Genomic DNA, 18613 nt, shown 5'->3' with positions numbered 1-18613 from the left:
ACACAGAGAACAAAGCTAAACAAAAATACAATCCTTCAGAGCTAGCAGGAGAAGTAATCACAACCGGGGCCAGTGGGATGGGGACAGTCCTTTTCACAGTGTCTGACTTCCAGCCCTTCCCTTGACCTGGCAGCAAAGAATAATTCAAAGGGGACCAGTGCCTGCAAGAACAAGAGCTAAGATCTGTCTGGTCTGCTGCATGGAGCCCTCAGGAAGCTCTTGCCTCCTGCCACCCTTCCTTTCCAGGGCTGTTGAAGTCCTGCTGCATCTCCAGTTGAGCTCCGTGGCAAGCTTTCCATTCCTTGCTTGGAGCAGGATTAGTTATCACTGAGCCTTTACATCAATTAGGAGCAAGCCAAAACTAAACCAAATAGGCATCAGCTACACCTTCTCCCCTCCCCTAGAGATTAGTTTTCCCTAGAAATGGAGAGAAGCAAAAGGACGACTGCAAAACCTGGGCATGCCTGAGAGGTAATACATGCTCCAGTAGATTGTTTGCACCTCCAAGGACTGGGGAGATGCTTGTGGTGGCAACTTAAATCAGTCCTTGCACTCTTGAGTGTGCTGATCTCACTTCTTCTCTCTCAGGACAAGATCGTGATCAGGAAGGCAGATTCAAGCCTTTTGCTCACCACAGATTAGCTTGTCCTCTGTGGGCAAAAAGCCAGTTGATCTCATACCCTCAGTACTACAAAACTTGCAGCAGAAACCAGTTCCATGCATGAGCCCATTTCACAGATGTGCAGGATTCTATTAAGGCAATTCCTTCATTTTAATTAAATTTCCATTTTAATATATATAAAATGTTCTTTTATATATATATATATAAATTCAACACAATATTCACCACTACAGGCATTTCAGAATTCATAAAGAAAGAAACAATACTTTGATTGCACCATTTGGACTCTGGATGAGGGAAGATGTTGCAGGGTTTTATGGATGCTCTCTGATACAGACCTAAATTCCTCTGAAGCAGTAAAGGTGAAAAAAAGAAGTGCTTCAGTCCTTCTGAAGTGATAACATGGGATAGACAGGCCAGAGGAATGTGGTTTATAAGGTAAAATACAATCCTCCTGTTTACTCTCCTGCCAATAAAGCAGCTCCCACGTGAGCTAACATTCTCCATGCCCCTCCTTTCCATCAAGGGATTCTCATCTTTGACAGCCCAGCCATTTCACTCTGGGTTATTCTTAACAGAAGCTGTACAAACTGCCTGACTACATGGGAATAATAAGTGTCTCTTGTCTCCCATCGGTGGAAGCCCCCAAGCAACATGTTGGTGATACCACGTCATGACAGATTGGGGCCATCTGCAGCCTTGACACTCTTCAAAATGTACTGCAGGGTCCCTGAAATGATCCTTGTAGAGCTGCAAATGATGTTCAGTCTTTCCATAATGCCAAGAACACCTGACTTAACTCTCCTGTACACAAAACCTCAAATTCTGGGCAGACCCATCTTCCAGAAAACAATCTGTCCCTCTCCATAATACTTCACACACAATAAACCCCCAAACAAACCCAAAATCGAGCAAAAGAACCCAAACCCTTTCTTAAAGGCTCTAGTGTTGCAGGGTCGTGCTGGAGGGCAGGAGTTTGGTACCCACAAAGTACCACTGCAAACCCCTGAACTTCAGGATTGCTTCCAGTCACAGGTTCAGTCTGCTGATGCAGGATAGCAGAAAGCAAGCTAATAGCTCTGAAGCAAAGATGAGATTGGGTCTGACCCTGAAGCTGACCTCAGGAATCTCTTAATAAGGTTGGACCTCAGGAAGCTCCAACCACACGTTCAGCACTATTCAATGGGAGATGGCTCCTATCTTCTGGCTCTCTCTCTATCAAGTTCTGATCCTGCAGCTATCAGTATTAACATGGACCCACCATTAAGCATTACAAAGTCTGCAGAAGTCTGAGTCTGGAGTTGGGAATGGTGACCTCGGTGCAGTGGTGCACCTTGCACAGTACTCTCGGCAAGTACTCTCTCAGCTTTGCAGGTAACTGTAGATAGAGATGGGATCGAGCTATGAAATAGAGATGCCACTGCAGAATCTCTGCTTCATTAAAACGCAGGACCTGGCTCTGAGTTCGAATTCTGAAACACCCTCAAAAAGTATAGTCTGGATGCAGATTTTAGCTGAGGCTGATCTTTAATATTAAGTAAAGATTTAGAGTCATTTTCTCTTGCAGGAATTTGGCCGCTTATGCCAAAAGCACTATTACTTACTGGAACGCTGTTAAGAATTAAGACAGTGTATTATATACAAATTGCCAGACCTCATTTCTTGTTCACAGATCAGCTTATATGAGAATAAGGAGGGGGAAAATAAAAAAGAGAAGAATTGGTTCAAGGTGCCAAGATTTCATCACATTTTCTTTTCCTTTCCACATTACTCCATGAGCTTTGCTGGCCCCATTCCAGATGCCTTGGCAGATAAAACTTCTAGGAACGGAGAGAATATAAATCCCCATCCAAAGTAAACTGTTCTGTTGATGCCAAAAAATTCTGTGCATCATTTCCATACCTTTTACTTTCTCTATACCTTACCACAATACCTCGTATCACATCTTCTCATGTCATTTGCCATTAACTCAGCCATGGTGGTTGAAAGCTTTCCCATGAGGAGGTAAAAAAGGCATTTGGGTGCCATGTAGATGCCGAGCAGAGCTGTGCTATGAAGAAGCACTGAGGACTGGCAATCCCCTAGTTTTAATGGGAGGCTTCACAGGTATTTTATGGTCAGGGAGAGGGAAAGCACAATTGTCATGAAGCTGATTATTCTGGACCTGCCGTCCACGGCGTGCCCAGGTAAAGCATAGGCTGCAATCTGTGAAAGAACACGGACCTGCAACAAGAGCTCCAGGCTCTTGTCTGGTGTAATATTCTCCCTCCACAACACTGACAGCATGGGCTTCATTCTCTGCTCTGTTCCCTCTCACATGGCGTTATGCACAAGCGAGGAGTGCAGCGGGGAGGATCAAAAGCTGCAAGCACTGACAGGGAAAAGCCCTCCTGTTTTTTCACACTCCCTTTGGATTCCAGGAGAAAATTCTGCTGAAGATACATTCCTTTCACTTGTGGGACCAGAACTTCTCAAAAGTACTCTGGCATCTCCCTCCTTTAGCAATCAAAGAGTGCAGAGAAAGCACCATACAGGCTCTGAGCCCTCCAGCCACAATGACACACGAAGTGACACATTCAGTACCCACCAGGAGCTCAAGGGTTTGCTAACAGTTTAAAAATGCCAGTACTTCACAAAAAAAAAAAGCCCTAAACATACATCCCTCAGGAAATCCTGACTGACACTCATTGTGGTGGCTATAGCACTTCCTACCAGATGCTCAGCTACTTCATAAACTATAGCCCATAATACCCACCCAAGGGCCTACAGACACAGACCTCCCCATGAATGATGGCCCCTGCAAGCACCATTACAGGGACAATCTCGGTGCTGGCAGCAACACCTGTGTTCCCATCTCCTCTGTGGTCTCCAGTGGCACTTAAATTGCAGAGACAGCACAGGCTGTACGTGCCTCTGCAATCACCCCCGGTCACATACCAGGCAACAGAGAGCCTGCTGTGAATGTAGAGTTAGAGGCTTTACAAAGGAACCTTTAATTCTGTTTCTGTGGCATCTGTTGCTTATATGAATGTGTATTTGCCTGTAACAATAACAACCCTTCAGGAAAGAGTTTAACTCACTTCAAATCCCCCTCTCATTGGATTGTTCATTATCTGTTCCGCAGTCCTAAACATCATCCTCTTTGCCATAATCTTAACCCATCTGAAAGCAGTGAAGACCAGGGAGGTGACAACCAGCTGTGGTCTCAAAGAAACCGTGTAAAACCACAAGGAGAGGAGGTTTAAAGGAAGAAGCACATGGGGACATGCCACACAGTGGCAATGAAAGACCAAGGGTCAAAGATAAGTCAGTGAGGGTGGGAGAGGGCAATAGCCCAAGGCCATGTGAATCAAAAGATGCTCTTGTTTTTCCCTGCTGTTGGCAGTGTGGAGCACAGCTGGAGATAGTTGCAGAGGTGTCATCTGCCTTTAAGCAATGATGGAAATAGTTGATTCTAGCCTTTGTTAAGACTGTGTCTTTGCTTTCACTGAGAAGTCTCTACCACTGAACAGTCAGCTTCACACTCATTCCCCAGCCACATGGACCTTGTCTGCCCCAGGGAGGTGTGGTTGAGCACAACAGAGCTCATGAGCTGGATTTGGGAGATTAAAGGAACAGCTAGGTGTTTCCTGCCCAGCTGCTTCCATTCCAGCCCTTGCTCATGCTGGAAAGAGCACATCTCTGATGCAAGGACAGAGCTGGAGGCAGCACCTTCAGGTGCAGGTTTGTCACTGCAACATCCTTGGGTGTTTTACACCCTGTATGACTTGCTCATGCCAGCTTCACCTTCCTCTTCAGCTATGCCCAGCTTCCTGCACTGTTGATTTACACTGTCTACATCAGACAATAGGGATGGATAGGCATGGTCCTTCACTGGTGGCTGGGAAACAATGGAAGAAGGTCCCAAACATCTGGACTTACCTCCTCAGCAGATGTTGTGCCCCTGCACCATGGGCTGCAGTGCTTTGGAACAATGTTTCCCCCCAGCCCTACTTTCTAATTATACCAAGATTTATTTTTCTTTTTGTTTTTTTCATAGGGAGGATGGGACTTTTACAGGGCTTTGTTAGACAATGACTATGAGGAAATGCAAGTTCCCTGGGACTGGCTTGCAAAAAAGAAGCAGACGGTGAGGGAATAGGCAGGGATGAGAAAGGGAAGGAGAAGCAAGACAAAAAGACTATGAACCTCCATAGCAAAATGCTTTGCAGGAAACCCTAAAGGATTCGGGTCCATCTTGCACAAAATAGTTCTAACAACAGCAAAATGGCAGCAGAGTTGGTCAGGGACACTCCTATCCCATCCACTATGAAAAAGGAATATGAGAGGCAGTTGCTATTCGATCTGCCTCACACTTCGTCCATCCAGAATCACAGAGCGCCTCTGAGGCTGGTAAAAGCAGCTGGTGGAGGTCTCCAGTCTCTGGCCATTCTTGGGGATGGTCATTTTGTTCCGCAGCGTCACCCCCTCAGGTGTTGTCCGCGAAGGCTCAGACAGATCTCCACAAATGGGGCTCGAAGAGGTGGTCTGCGTAGGGCTCCTTATGGGTGATAGCAACACCCTGGAGTCTGCTGAAGAGGAGGGGTGGTCCATGATGGGGAAAGGGGGACTGAAGAGAATCAGACTCTGTGGCCTCCCAGGCCTAGACCTATAGGAAGGCTTGGAGAACCCAGATGGCCTCTCCATCTTTGAGGACTGTGGGGTATCTCCCGCTGTTTCCCCCTCGGAGGTGCGCTTTCGGCGCAGAACAGGGGCGTCCGTAGCAGGGTACTGACTGGACTGAGATGGCTCCAGAGGAGAGCCGAGGCTGCTGTGCCAAGGGCAGGCTGAGTCCTTCTGAGCTGGGTCACTGTTTTCTTTCTCTGCTTTGGCTTTCTTCTCTGCCAAAGGGCTCTTGGGGGTCTCCAAGTGGCTCCATGCCACCCGTTGAGTCTGCCTGACTGCCTGCTTGGCTTCTGCTTCCTTCTTCTCAGCTGGAGGAGCAGCGTTCTGAGCTTGCAGAGGCTGGGGGATCTGGGTGTACTGGATCTTGGGCGGTATCACAGGCACTGCTCTAGCCTGGCACATCTTAATCATGAAGGAGGTCCTGACCGCCGACACGCTGACAGGGGCAGAGTTACGACGGCCAGTGGTGGCATGGGCTACCGCTAGGTAATCCAAGTCTAGATCCACATGGGCATTGAAATGAGACCCCCAAGTAACGCTTTTACTGGCAGCAGGGCAGGAAGTGGGCAGCGATGGGACAGAATCACTGCTTTTCACTTCCTTCTGCCCACACAGGAGGTTCCCAGGGGCAGAAGGCATGGACAGGCTCTCGAATGTGAAGAAATCTGGGGCTGGAAGGAGTGAATCCAAGTTGAGGGATGATGGCCGAGTCTTCACTTTACGAGGTGTTTCTTCACCTTTACCACTCAGCTGTGAGTCAGTGGCAGAGGACAATGCTTTGATAACAGTCTCTCCTCCCAGGGCAGTGTCCTGAGACACCGACAACTTCTCCTCTATGTTCTTTGCCTGTGAAGAGCTGCCTGAGCTATTTTGGTATGGTAAAGGCAGTTCAAGCTTTGAGTTCCAAGGGTTTTCTTTGCTCACATCCACTTTCTTTTCCTCTGGCTGTGAAAGAAGGATTCTGGAAGGTGCTTCCTTCTCAGCTGGTGCTTCCTCCCTGGTGAGGGGGCACCTCAGCTCATCATTTTTGGCAGGTTCTTCTGGAGGACTTGTGCCATTCTGACCTTGCTTAACTTTGCCCGAACTAGGCGGGGAGATGGGTTGTGTCTTGGGCAGCTCACAAGTCACTGGCAGAATGTCACTGCATGGCTGCTGTTGGTTAGTGGCATCTATGAAAGAGAACGGGATAGTCCACAGACTCATCACTGTGTCTTTACTGTCCAGGGAGAGGCTGCGACTGAATCGTGGTCTAAGAGAAAGACCTGTCTCTGCTCTCTGGCTCTGTGGATGAAACTCCTGTATCATCTTCTCCTGAATGTCCTTAAAGGTGGGGGAATGGAGTGGGCTCGTAACCCACTGGTGATCCTCCCATGGCTCCACAAGTTCTAAGCTCTGCACATTATCTGTCCAGGTATCCTCATCATCCTGGTCACCAGCATCATGGGTTCTGCTAACAGCATTGCCCTCCTTCAGCTCCTGGATTCCAGCTCCACTCAGTGCCTTGGAGCAGAATGTGTCCCTTTCATCAGCAGTCATGATTTCAGGCTTCTCCTTCTGAACCTGGCCTCTGGTAAGACCATCCTTTTCCCTCTGCAGCTGGCAAGTGCTATCTTTTTCTCTCCTTGACTCTGGACATGCTCCTTTGGAACAAGAAAATCCATCACTTGGAGCAACCTCATTAAATTCTGATTGACCACAGAGCTTCCAGTCCAGAGGAGGAGTGAGACATTCACTCGGGCTGTCCACCACTGCGTGGTGGTTCTTCGGAGTGGCTGTGCCAGTTGAAGAAGTACCCAGTTTGGGTAGGGCTGCAGCACAGCTCTGCTGTGCAGCCACATCAGACTGACCCCTGTGGAGGCTGTCTTCTTCTTCCATGCTGGTGGCACCAAATAAAGGCACCTGAGTTGTTATCTGTGGTGTTCTGCTTGCAGATTTCTGCTCAGACAGGGCTGGACTCTGCCCTGGGCCAGAGGAAGAACTATCTGCTTGTGTTGAAGAAGAAGATTCAGAAATCAGACCCATCTTGGGGACAGTGGCTGGCAAGAGCAAGAGCTCCTCTTCAGGCTCAATGATTTTCAGTTCCTGCTGTATCTCTGGCCACAGCGGTTCTAGAAGGGCATTGGCAGGGTCCTCCTCAGTCTGGAAAACAGAAGAAGTGCCATGAGCTGGCAGCTCACATCTTACCAACAAATATCCCTCCATCTTCCTCAAACAGCCCTCTTAGAATAGACAGGCTCCTGGATGAGCACACTTACAGGTACAGAAACAGACGCTTGTGCTGCTACCAGTCAAAGGAAGGAAACACATCTATAAACAAGTGGGTTTATAGAGGGGAAGATGTGAGGTGCAGCCAAAATGAGGCCTGGACAGATGTGCTGAGAGAGTGAGGTGAATGAGTAGCTGGAATGTCTCAGCTCTTCCCATTCAGGCTCTCTTGGCCTTGCCAGAGGATCTGCATTCCCAAATCGTACACAAACTGGAATGAATAATCTATTCAAGGAGCTATGCCAACAGATCTTTAAATAGCTGTCCAGAGATGAGTATTGCTGTAAGAAACTTGGTGAAAAAGCTCTGCTAGGGATACAGAGGAGGTAATAGTAATCATAATATTAGTAGTAGTAGTAATAATAATAACAATAATAAATAACGTGTATAGAATGGAAGAGAAAAGGACTGTTCAGGCTGTCCAAGACAAATGGGACAGCAAAAATAGAAGGGGAATTCAGAGACCATTGGTCAAAATGCTCAGACATCCGGACAGTCTCACATCTGGAGAGTCTCAGAGCAGACAGATTGCACTGACTGCAATCATATAGTTACAGAAAAAGAAGACAAGAAAGGGACAGAAGGTAGTTGTGTAAAAGTAAATCACCACATAGCGATGTGGACAGAAGGGAAATCAGTACATGATCAGTTCTTGACTCTGCTTAGTCTAGGTCATAGACTGAGTTTTCATGACTATGGACACACAGTGAAACTCTAAACAACCTCCCAGTCACCACCTTGACACTGTCCCCCACATTTTTTCCTCATGCCTTCTTCCTTACCACATGTCTAAAGCATGACTCTTCTTCTGTCTTGGCTGTCTTGATCTCCTGCTGACCACAGCTGCCTTCTGAGGAGACATCCTTTGTCTTGAGCTGTCCTTGCTCTGCTTTGTCTGCAGGCAGCGGCCCCTTATGAACCTCTGAGGCTGGTGTTTGTTCTGAGGTGGGACTCTGCTCTGAGGACTGCTGGGGGCTGCTGGGGCTGCTGGTGCTGCTTTGCCCACATAACATCTCATTTTCTGCTGCTGGCTGTGGAGTTTCTAAGGACTCGGGTTTCCTGGCTGCCACCAGCTCCTCAGGGAGAGAGCCTGGATCAGAAACACAAATGAATCATGCAACTACTTAGAATCATAGAATCAGCTCAGTTGGAAAACACCTTTGAGACCATCAAGTCCAACCGTTACCCCAGGACTGCCGAGGCCACCTCTAAACCATGTCACTAACACTTGTGACTGAGACTAAGCAGTGCTGTTTCAACTGACTGTCAACTAACAAAGCTAAAGAGCTCCCTCTGGGTGCAAAGGGACATTGCTGGGAGGCCACACACCTCCCCAGTCTCATTGTAGAATCATAGAATAGTTAGGGTTGGAAAGGACCTTAAGATCATCTGGTTCCAACCCCCTGCCATGGGCAGGGATGCCTCACATTAAACCATGTCACCCAAGGCTCTGTCCAACCTGGCCTTGAACACCACGAGGGATGGAGCATTCACAACTTCCCTGGGTAACCTATTCCAGTGCCTCACCACCCTTACAGTAAAGAACTTCTTCCTTATACCCAATCTAAACTTCCCCTGTTTAAGTTTTAACTCATTACCCCTTGTCCTATCACTGCAGTCCCTAATGAAAAGTCCCTCCCCAGCATCCCTATAGGCCCCCTTCAGATACTGGAAGGCTGCTCTGAGGTCCCCACGCAGCCTTCTCTTCTCCAGGCTGAACAGCCCCAGCTTTCTCAACCTATCTTCGTACAGGAGGTCATTACTGCAACAACCACCAACCTGCTACCATCAAAACCCACATTGCTCTTGTAAGAAGGAGACCAAGCTGTAGCAACCTCCACACCTTCAGGGCACCTCCAGAAGCACAACAGAGGCTCCACATCCCCTTCCTTAACACACCTCTGGATGCTGCCACTGGCAGAGTGGTCCCCGTCTGTCTCTCCTTCCTCTCCAGCACCTGCTCTGTCCTCGTGTGGATCCCTGCTTCCAAGACAGAGGGGCTCGTGTTCTCAGCCACCAGGGAAGACAGCTCCTCTAGGCTGGAGAGGGAAAGCTTCTCCTTGGTGGGCACACGGCACGGGGTGCTGTTGGTGCTGATGACTGCAGATACCCGCAGAGGGACAGAGACAGCGAAAGGCTCTGAGATGTTCAGGGCTTTCCTCTGGTGGCGAGGGGAGGCTTCCAAGGGGAAGAGGCTGCTTGGGAAGCCCGACTTGGTGCTTGTTTCACAAGTGTAGAACATGCGGCCACCTTTGGGGGAAGTCTGCTCGTTCTCAGCATCTTCTGTTGCCCGGAAGACCTTCAGCTGCTCAGGGGGTGACTTTGCCTGTGGTGTCCGAGGGGGGCCTTTCTCCCCACTCAGCTCTGTGCTTCCTCTGGCCCCCATGGCAGATCCTTCCCGCTCCCACTCATTCTCCTTGCTGAGGTCATACGAGCTGCCTGTGCCTCCTGTGCGTATCTTCATCACCGGAACAAAAAACCCTCCAGTAGTCACTGCCCGTTTGAATCTGCTCTTCTCATCCTCCCCTAGGGGTGGGAAGAGAGGAGGAAGCAAAGGATTAGCAAATAACCTTACCCTCTAAGGAGCCCTCCTCAGTCCCTCCAGGGATGAGTCCTGCCCTGATGAACACCAAGACTAACCCAAAGGAGTGGGGACAGCAGGAATTGAAGACCTTCCAGGCTCTAGCCTTCAGGTCTCCTTCAAACTGGGCAGGCAAGGCTGTATAGGATGCCTTTCAGTGGAAATCACCTAAGACTTTTATTAGAAGGCCATGTCAGTCAAATGCAGTCAAGTCTTGGGCTAGCTTGCATTGCCCACAAAGGCCACAGCTCTAGGCTTTGTTGGCTTATTGCAAGCACTTTTGGGAATGGGAATTTTGTGCCCAGAGTAACCAAGAATGAAATCGAAGCAATCCCATTGCTAATAAAGATGCAGCTAGGCACAGTGGTAACACTCAGGCACATGCACCAACATAAAAGATACAGAAAAGGGTTAAAAATGCATGTACACAAAGGTGGGGGCATGTGTCAGCAGCCATGGCATAAGCATATGAAGATACCCAACATGGTGAGATATGCAAACAGAACACTGCAGCCATGCAGGCATGGGGGAAAGCTGAGAATGCAGAGGTGCAATCCTTCATCCTTACAGTATAGGCTCTTGATGTCTCACCTTCCACTGGCAGGGAACACAGCGAGTCCATGCTCTTCGCGGGCCGAATAGTTGCTTTTTCTGTGGAAAATGAGTTTTAGAAGCAGGTTTCAGGCCCTGCAGCTTTGCCCATAAAGACCAAAGGACACATATACACGGGCATGCCAGCCTGATATCAAAGTTATTTTCCATTCCCAAGCATTCTCCCTCTGTATCCACACCACGCGGCTTATTACCCACAACACTTGTGCACACATATGGGGATCTGCTAGTGCTAACAACAGCTTTGCACCTGCCGGACATGTGGAGAGCTATACTTAACCCAGCCAGTCAACACCAACTCCACTGTGAAGCAGTTCAGCATCCCCAAACCTGTTATGTTCCAATTCCCGATCAAGTCAGGCTGTTGGTCGTGGGGGCTTTCTTACTAAACTGACATAAATGCCTTCTCACCTCTCTGTATTCCTGATAGCAAATGGTAGGTTATTTTTACATTGCATTCCCAAGATCTTTTGCTGGCATGAGCAAAACCCTGTGAAATGCATGAGGACAGTACACAACCTGTTTTCTTGGTCATCCTCACTGGATTTGCTTGTCCAGCAAAAAAGGTGCCATTTGTCACCAGACGCTCTACAGGTCTGTTTCGGAAGGGTTTGGAAGTGTGTAGCTGTTACCACTCTGAAAACGGGAGATGAGGGGCGGAATGTATCTGGCAAGGAAGACAAGTTAGTCTCCAGGAGCACAGAAAGGGTCTGCGGAGCTCTGGAAAATGTCTGGGAGCAAAGTTTGCTGTTTGTTATGTTGCACATAGTAGGTAAAGCAGAAAGCGAGCAGGCTTGTAGGGCTTCACTTGTTTATATAAATAAGGCTTCTGGAACTGACTCTCACAGAAGCACAGAAGAAGCTCCAGCTACTCTTTGCATTTATATGGAGTCCTGGCTACCTTTTACGTTCATATGGCATGATGTCTTGAGCATTGGCTTCGCTTTTCCGGAGGAAAAGAATTCAAGCTGTGGAGCTTGTGCTTTATATGACTCGCAGACTTGTGTGCACGGACACAAACTGTGTTAAAACATGTGCTGAGTTTCAACAGCAAGTTCATCTGTTTCCTCACATTAGGCTGTAAGCTGACAACACACAGAAATACAACATGGCAGCACTAAAGCACTGCTTCTCCAAAACACTACCTCAGCGCCTAAATCTCTGCACACAGTTGTGTATTTCTGTGTCCTGCTGGTGAAAATGTACAACCTCCTGTCCCTCAGTACTGTGCTTGGAACAAGGCTCAGCCCCCACCATCACTGGGCTCCAGTCATTCCTGGGCATCCTTGGGTTAGCGCTATTTTAGGACGGAGTATTCCTTATCAAAGTGAGAAGGTGATCCCGTGGTCAAAATAGGATGGAGAGCTATTTTGAGGTCTGCCAGGGGCACCCGATGCGAGGCCATCTGTACATGTAAAAAATGGGGGAAGGCAGGGATCCAAAAAGAGCTGTATCCAGCATTTGGCTTCATACTCACTACTGGTCCAAATACAGCCTCTCTTATACGTGGTGGTAGGTAATGTTGCTAACATTAACTGTTTCACCTTAAGTCTTGCGATGTTTGGTAGTGCTCCTCCAAATACCACCTCCAAAAGTAATAGTTTTCCTCGAAGTCTTGAGAGCCAGGAGCCACGGACACTCCTGGTGCCTTGTTTTTCACAAAGAGACTGAACACAGTTGGTTCTTTAATGCCCTTTAGTGGAAGGACAGCCTTTGACCCACTGCCGTGTAAGGACCACTAGGAGCCAGAGGCTAGCTGGGCTGGAAGAGTGGACTAATCCAAACCTACATAGTATTTCCTAGTCTCCAAGTTTGACAGCTGAGCTACAGGAGCCTGCTCACCACATACCAAAATGGAATATTTACTATAGATGTCTGAAATGTCCTCCTGAAAGGGTTCTTTTCACCATCATGTGGAAATGAGATTTGCATGAACCCAGGCAATAAACATGACCCCATTAGACTATATCAAGTCTAATGGTATTAGTGTCATGTGGATACAGGTTGCCCCATGCTATCACTACCACGGGAGAAAGCTGCAGAGAGAAATACTGAACTGAAAAGTGTGTTCTTACCAGAAAGCTTCTGTGCCCTTACGAAGACACTCCCGTTTCGACTCAGTTTAGACTTTGATTCTGAGCCAGAACGGCCCAAGTTAAATATTGACTTCCATTTCTTGGACTTGGTAGATAATTTTCTCCTGGAAGGAAAAAGGGCTCAGGAGGTTACCAAACCCTGGAGACTCTTGTCTTTTTAATATCCTACAAAAGCCTCTGGGCTATCTCGCTTCAATATTGTCCATCTTTTCTTCTTACATCCAAGCCTTACTTTTCTGAAAGTGATTTATCTGTATTGCTGATTAAACCATGTCATGGGTGGAAAGACACCTAAGCCGGCTCTTCAGAGAGTTGATTCTGGCATCATCTACATCAACTGTGATTAACTGAGCAATCAACCATGCTTGTCTCCAGAAGACAGACTTCTGAAGCTCAAACTGCCTTGCAACACAGTAAAGAAAAACTACCTTTTAAACAGGTTTTAATGACAGAACACAAGATAAATTCCAGAGAAGTGATGGAACTAGTGCTATTGCTCAGCGCACACAGCTATTCTTTAAAGTCAACGTGTCTCCTAGTTTTTATGAATTTGTGAAAATAAAAGGATCCCTTAATGCAAACTAGCTATTAATGCTTCTCAGACCAACATTCATTTACTCATAAATGTTACATGATCATATGCAAGTGTAACGTACTAACCAAAAAGGAAGAGGCTTAAAGGTATCTCTCGCAACTGTCAGAGGAAGTGGGACACCAGTTCCCTGTGTCTCTTTGGAAATCCCAGCTTTAAATAGCAAGAAACTCCTACTTCTGAAGCCTGTTTTCTTCTATATGCTTTACTTCATGATGCTCTGTTTCAGTTCCTTCACATACCCATTCTGACTCCTTCTTCAATCTCCCTTCTTCCAGAACAAGAGCCCTCTTATCTCCCTGTCTCCCTGTTCTCTATAATGGGCTTTCTAGCCCTGTAGTTCCACTTTTCTTTCAGATCAGTACTCAGCACAAATCAGCACAACAGAAAGGATTAATATCTTGGGGATAGGACTGTTCCCTTCAAGTGAGGAAGGAAAACGAACTCAAGAGGGGCAACACACCCTTTGTCTTAAGCTGGTTATCTTCTTGCTAGTATTGTTAGATGGCTCCTTTTTGCTTTAATATATCAAGTGGAAATAAATATCTTTGCTCAGTGCTTTATGGGTCTGTAGATTAATAAGCTTCCTGCTGCAGAGGCTATAATCTCTCAGAAGCAGGCAGTAGAGGAGCCATATATTAACAGATAGATAGATCAAATAGATAAATACTTAATGCTGGGCAGCAGTCCACAACTGCAGCAACCTCAGCTGAAATCAGACCCTTCTCCTGGCACAGGTGCCACTATGTAAATATCTCTCCATGCTAGAAGTGAACATTTGCCTTATTGATTGGCTATGGGTGCAGAGGAACACGGAGAGTGATGAAGCCAAGCAGGTCAATGGCACCAGGCGCGCCATGGACCAGCTGCCAGCAGGTGGAACTCGTAGGAGAGACCTGCTCCATGTTCAGCCCATGTTTAGCCAAATCCTGAGCTGACACAAGGATGCAAAGACAATTAATTCCTCCTCCAGGAGGTTCTGGCCCATTGGAGGGAAGAGGAGTAATGGAGCTATGAACTCAGGAACTGCAATGCTTCTCTCTTTTGAGAAGGGCACAGTATTTTGTCTCAATGGTGGATGTAGGTTTATGTGTGCAGGTGTGGGGGTATCACACTAACAAAAAGCTCATTTCCAATCATCCTCGGGAACCTGCATTTCTCTGTTTGCACTTTAGACTCCTCTTGGCACTTACTTGCTGTCGGGGAGGTCAACAACTGTGTGGAAGAGAGACCCAGTTACAGGCACAATTTCAGGCAAGCTGTTCTCCCTCCTCTCCTTCCGAGCAGGGTGGGATGCAGACAGGCTCCGTGCCTGCGCTTCTTCCAGGCTCACCAGTTTCATGGGCAGGGAGGCCGAGGGGAGGGTCAGGCTTTTCGCCACTGATGTGCTCTCTGGAAAGCAAGAACATACATTCCAGCCTGGGGTGAGGAGAGACGGGAGCGAGAGCTTCACACTGCTATTTGACTGGAATATCTCCTGCAGAGGGGGGAAAGGAGTGGCACGTGCAGGGAGAGAGGCTCTTTGTCAGATAAGTCTTCCAGCTCCCCAGCAATCTCATCCATCTGAGTGCATTCCCAGCAGGGGCTACGTTTGCCAGCCAAAGGCTGCATTGCATGGACTTGCTGCCTCTGCTGGAGATGCTTTAGTGTGACAGGCACCACTGAAAACCACCAGGATTCACACATATTCCCCTTTCTCCTTCCTCCCTGTATTCAGGAGCACTTCAGTCCCTGATCCAAACCTGGTGGCTAATTCTTTCTCTCACTTCCACATCTTTCTCCTTGTCTTCTTCCAGAATGGGGGCCTGTTCTAAAAAACAGCATTACTTTCATCTTCCTAATGCATTTGGAAAGCAGTGTGACCAATAGTCCTCTCTGCTTACATGAGCACTAGCAAACAGCTTCCCATATGCCACCACAATAACAACCCTGTCCTAAACAGACCACCTCAAGGTGTATGAAGGAAGCACAGTGGACTTGAATCTACTCAGTACTTAGCCCTGCTGCTGAAGCACAGTGCAAACTACTGCCTGTGCAGAGGGGCTGGGTGAAGAGGCACTTTCCCACTAAGAAATCAGCTGGGATCATCAGCATGTTCCTTTCTTGACTCCATACTGCTGTTAAAGGCCAGCAATGTTCAGCACTTGGCAAGCCTGGACAAGTTTTAGGCCAGTGACCTGCAGTACAACTGGAAGACTTGGAATTTACTAGCCAGTGTTTTGCTACAGTTCTTAAGGCAGTAAAAGAGCAGTTTTTCACTTCATGACTTCTGCCAGGGCATAAATAAGGGCATAACAATGGCACCAGCAGAGCAGGATCGAGCAGGATACCACACTAGAAATGCAGGCTCTGGGGAGAGACTAGCAGAGAATGCCACATGTTAAGGGCAAGGTGTATGAAATGAGCTGACACGGGGCTGGAAAGCAGAAAGGTGGTCAATCCCTCACTTCTGAAGGTATTAAAAGTCCTCCCAGTGCATAAAAAAGAAAGATAGAAAGATGTATATTTCTGAAATGATAAGAGGTCACAGTGGATCCAAGCCCTCTCGTTTTCCAGGCTTAAAAGCATTTTGACAAACCTGTCACTAAGCAACAAAATCAGCATCTCTGGAAAACTGTTGATGTCCCAGGAAAAGAAATAAATCTCTTTCATAAAATGTCTCCAGGTACAAGACATAACTTCTAAGAACACAAGATTAAGTTTTATCCTGGACTGTGGCCTCTGACTTGGGTGGATAATGGTGGTTTCAGGTCAGATATTCTTGGTATGAGCAATTATAACTGGGGGAGCCTGAAAGAAGAACTGAGACTGTGCTTAATGGACTTTGAGAGAAAACTTAGACCAGGGACTAAGAAGCAATCCTTCCTTTTGTGGAAAAGTTGGGTGAGATCATGCAAAAGACAAGCCATAGAGCAAAATGAGAGCATGCTGAAGAAGGCTGGTATTCAAAAAGAAAATGCTGGAGATAGGGATGAAGAGGACAAGAGAAATGAGGGATTGGGCTCAAGGTGTCTTAGGGGGAGTCTGTGAGGATAGTAAGGGTTGATGTGCTGGAGATATTAGTTGAAGGGGATACAGTTAAAGCTGGAATACATGGCGAGCGACATGTGGAGTAGTTCAGGGAGGTTGTTACCAATGTTCTCTGCTGAGCTGGCTTTCCTGTTGTTGCTGAAGATCTGATCCACGTGATTCAAGATGAACTCAATCACCAACTGCTGCACTCGCACCTCCAGGAAAGCTGCATCCCCATTGCAGCCAACTGCCTCAATCTCCTTTGACCTGCATGAGGTAAGAGGTAGACTAGTACCCAGCATTGCCACACACAGCCCTTGGGAAGGAAAGAGCAGCTTTCTTCCTGCAAGGCTTAGAACAGGGATGTTTACCTCTTGGTCTCCTTCCCTCTGACTTTTAACTCTGGTAAAAACCATTTTCCCTATTTTCTCTGCCACATTTGTTATTTTCTTTGCTGCCTGTGTTATTTCCCCTACACTTAGCTTTTACATCCTTCAGCAGCAGATAAAACCATGACTCTCAAACTCCATTCTTTTTCCTCTTTGCTCCTCTTCTAGCTATTTCAAAGTTGGACCTGAAAGACAACACAGGAGCCTTCAAACACTCTCTCCAGATCCTTATTCAATGCTTCAATCATCTCTCAGTGAAATCCCTTAGAACCTTGCTCAGGTCTTTCCCACTCCAATTTTGTCAATGCTTTGCCATGTGCCCCAGTAGTCTATTCTCTGCCCTCCTGCTCTCTCACATTCTCACTCTTGCTCTCAGCAAAGAAACATTCCTTATCTTGACATGCCAAAGTGTTGCTGAAGAAATTATCTCTGGGCAATGGATCCTTTGTAAAGTTAATGACTAGTGTGTTAGATAATAGCTTGGGGCATTGCCAAGAGGATAACCCGGTAAGGAGACTGAAGTTGTATTTGTTGCTTCTCTCTTTTCCTCCCTGGGTCTTGTACTCATTAAAGATTGCAAAAGGAAACAGACTTCAGGGTTTTTTTTTGACAAGGACAGATGCTAGAATGAAAGTACCTCAGCAGTAAAGGTCCACTTTGTGATATTCAATAGAGTCAACATCTGATTCATTTTCAGAACCTGGTTTTGCCTGGTTTGTGATTTAGAATGAGATAACTCCTTAGAGAATGCATTTCAGGCCTGTACCTCTCCAGTTATTGTCCCTCCTTCCCTCTCCCACCCCAGGACTCCCCCCACCAGCTCTGCTATTGTCCCTGTCCTGCCCAGCTACAGTCCTGGACTCTCCCTCAATACATGGGTATGGGATGAAGAAAGAAGGAATTTAAACAAGATAATACAAAATATTTCTTTCTCTTTTTTTCCACAGATATGCTATTTTTTCTCATTCTGTTTGTCTCTACAGCGTATCAGCCCAACTTCTGCCTGCATCTTATCTGGACCTCTTCCCAGCAGACTGCCAGGCATAGCAAACACCACATACTAGCTGGTGGTCTTGTGATCTCACACTACATGCCATCTTGAGCCCACCAAGCTTATCTCACATCTTCTGAAGCAGATTTGGGCACAGACCTGTGTTATTATTGCTCTGTTGCTCTCCCTTCCAAACCTTGCTGTCTCTCACCACCCCACTGCAGAAGCGCTGGCACTGTCAGAAATGTCATCTCCGTTCCGCAGTGATGAGCTAACTCCTCATTTTTAAATCAATGTGCTTAACTTGCAAATAACAGCTTTTTTATTATAAGAAACACACAAACCCACAAGCTGCCTTGGATGCTTCAGTAAAACCTCAGATTATTCAACCTGGAAGAATTTTTTTCTCCTTTAAAAGCTGTTTGCTCTACTGTTCCCTTTAGTTGTTCTGCTTTTCCCTGTCTTTGCATTTCCCTCAGGGGATGGGTTTCCAGGCTCAGGTTCTGATGCTCCCATTGGAGCTCAGTGTGGTGCTCTGGGCTTTATACTGTACCTGAGGAGATTGGGAGCCCACACCAAGGCCAGGTTTCTGGTATGCATGTTGGTCATGTTGCTGAAGGAGGCCAGGTGAGTCAGGTGCTTGATCAGGTATTCCAGCGTTCTGCAGTGGTTTCACATGAAGAAAGAAAAGTGTGTCAAGTGTCTGCAATGGTGCAACAAGCCATTGGATGGGAGAGAGGACTTACAACACTAGCATTTACAGGGGATGGCAGTGAACACCTGAACAA

At 47.2% G+C, this 18613-nt stretch overlaps 1 protein-coding gene across 1 annotated transcript in view; it reads right to left on the bottom strand.

The window, feature by feature from the left end:
- Positions 1 to 2130: 2130 nt before the first annotated feature.
- Positions 2131 to 18613, bottom strand: part of ARHGAP31 (Rho GTPase activating protein 31) — a 58879-nt gene continuing 42396 nt past the window's right edge. The window contains exons 5-12 of the mRNA XM_065676346.1: positions 18379 to 18486; positions 16567 to 16712; positions 14627 to 14825; positions 12821 to 12945; positions 10725 to 10784; positions 9452 to 10078; positions 8335 to 8642; positions 2131 to 7426 (exon numbers count right to left, since the gene is read on the bottom strand). Coding sequence (XP_065532418.1) covers positions 4958 to 7426; positions 8335 to 8642; positions 9452 to 10078; positions 10725 to 10784; positions 12821 to 12945; positions 14627 to 14825; positions 16567 to 16712; positions 18379 to 18486 — 4042 coding nt within the window. The 3' untranslated portion in view covers positions 2131 to 4957. The remainder of the gene's footprint in view (positions 7427 to 8334; positions 8643 to 9451; positions 10079 to 10724; positions 10785 to 12820; positions 12946 to 14626; positions 14826 to 16566; positions 16713 to 18378; positions 18487 to 18613) is intronic.

Source organism: Lathamus discolor, chromosome 4, assembly GCF_037157495.1.
Source record: "Lathamus discolor isolate bLatDis1 chromosome 4, bLatDis1.hap1, whole genome shotgun sequence".
Lineage (NCBI taxonomy): Eukaryota > Metazoa > Chordata > Aves > Psittaciformes > Psittacidae > Lathamus > Lathamus discolor.
The sequence above is the reverse complement of the archived record's forward strand: the minus strand, read 5'-3'. Positions and strand labels throughout refer to the sequence as shown.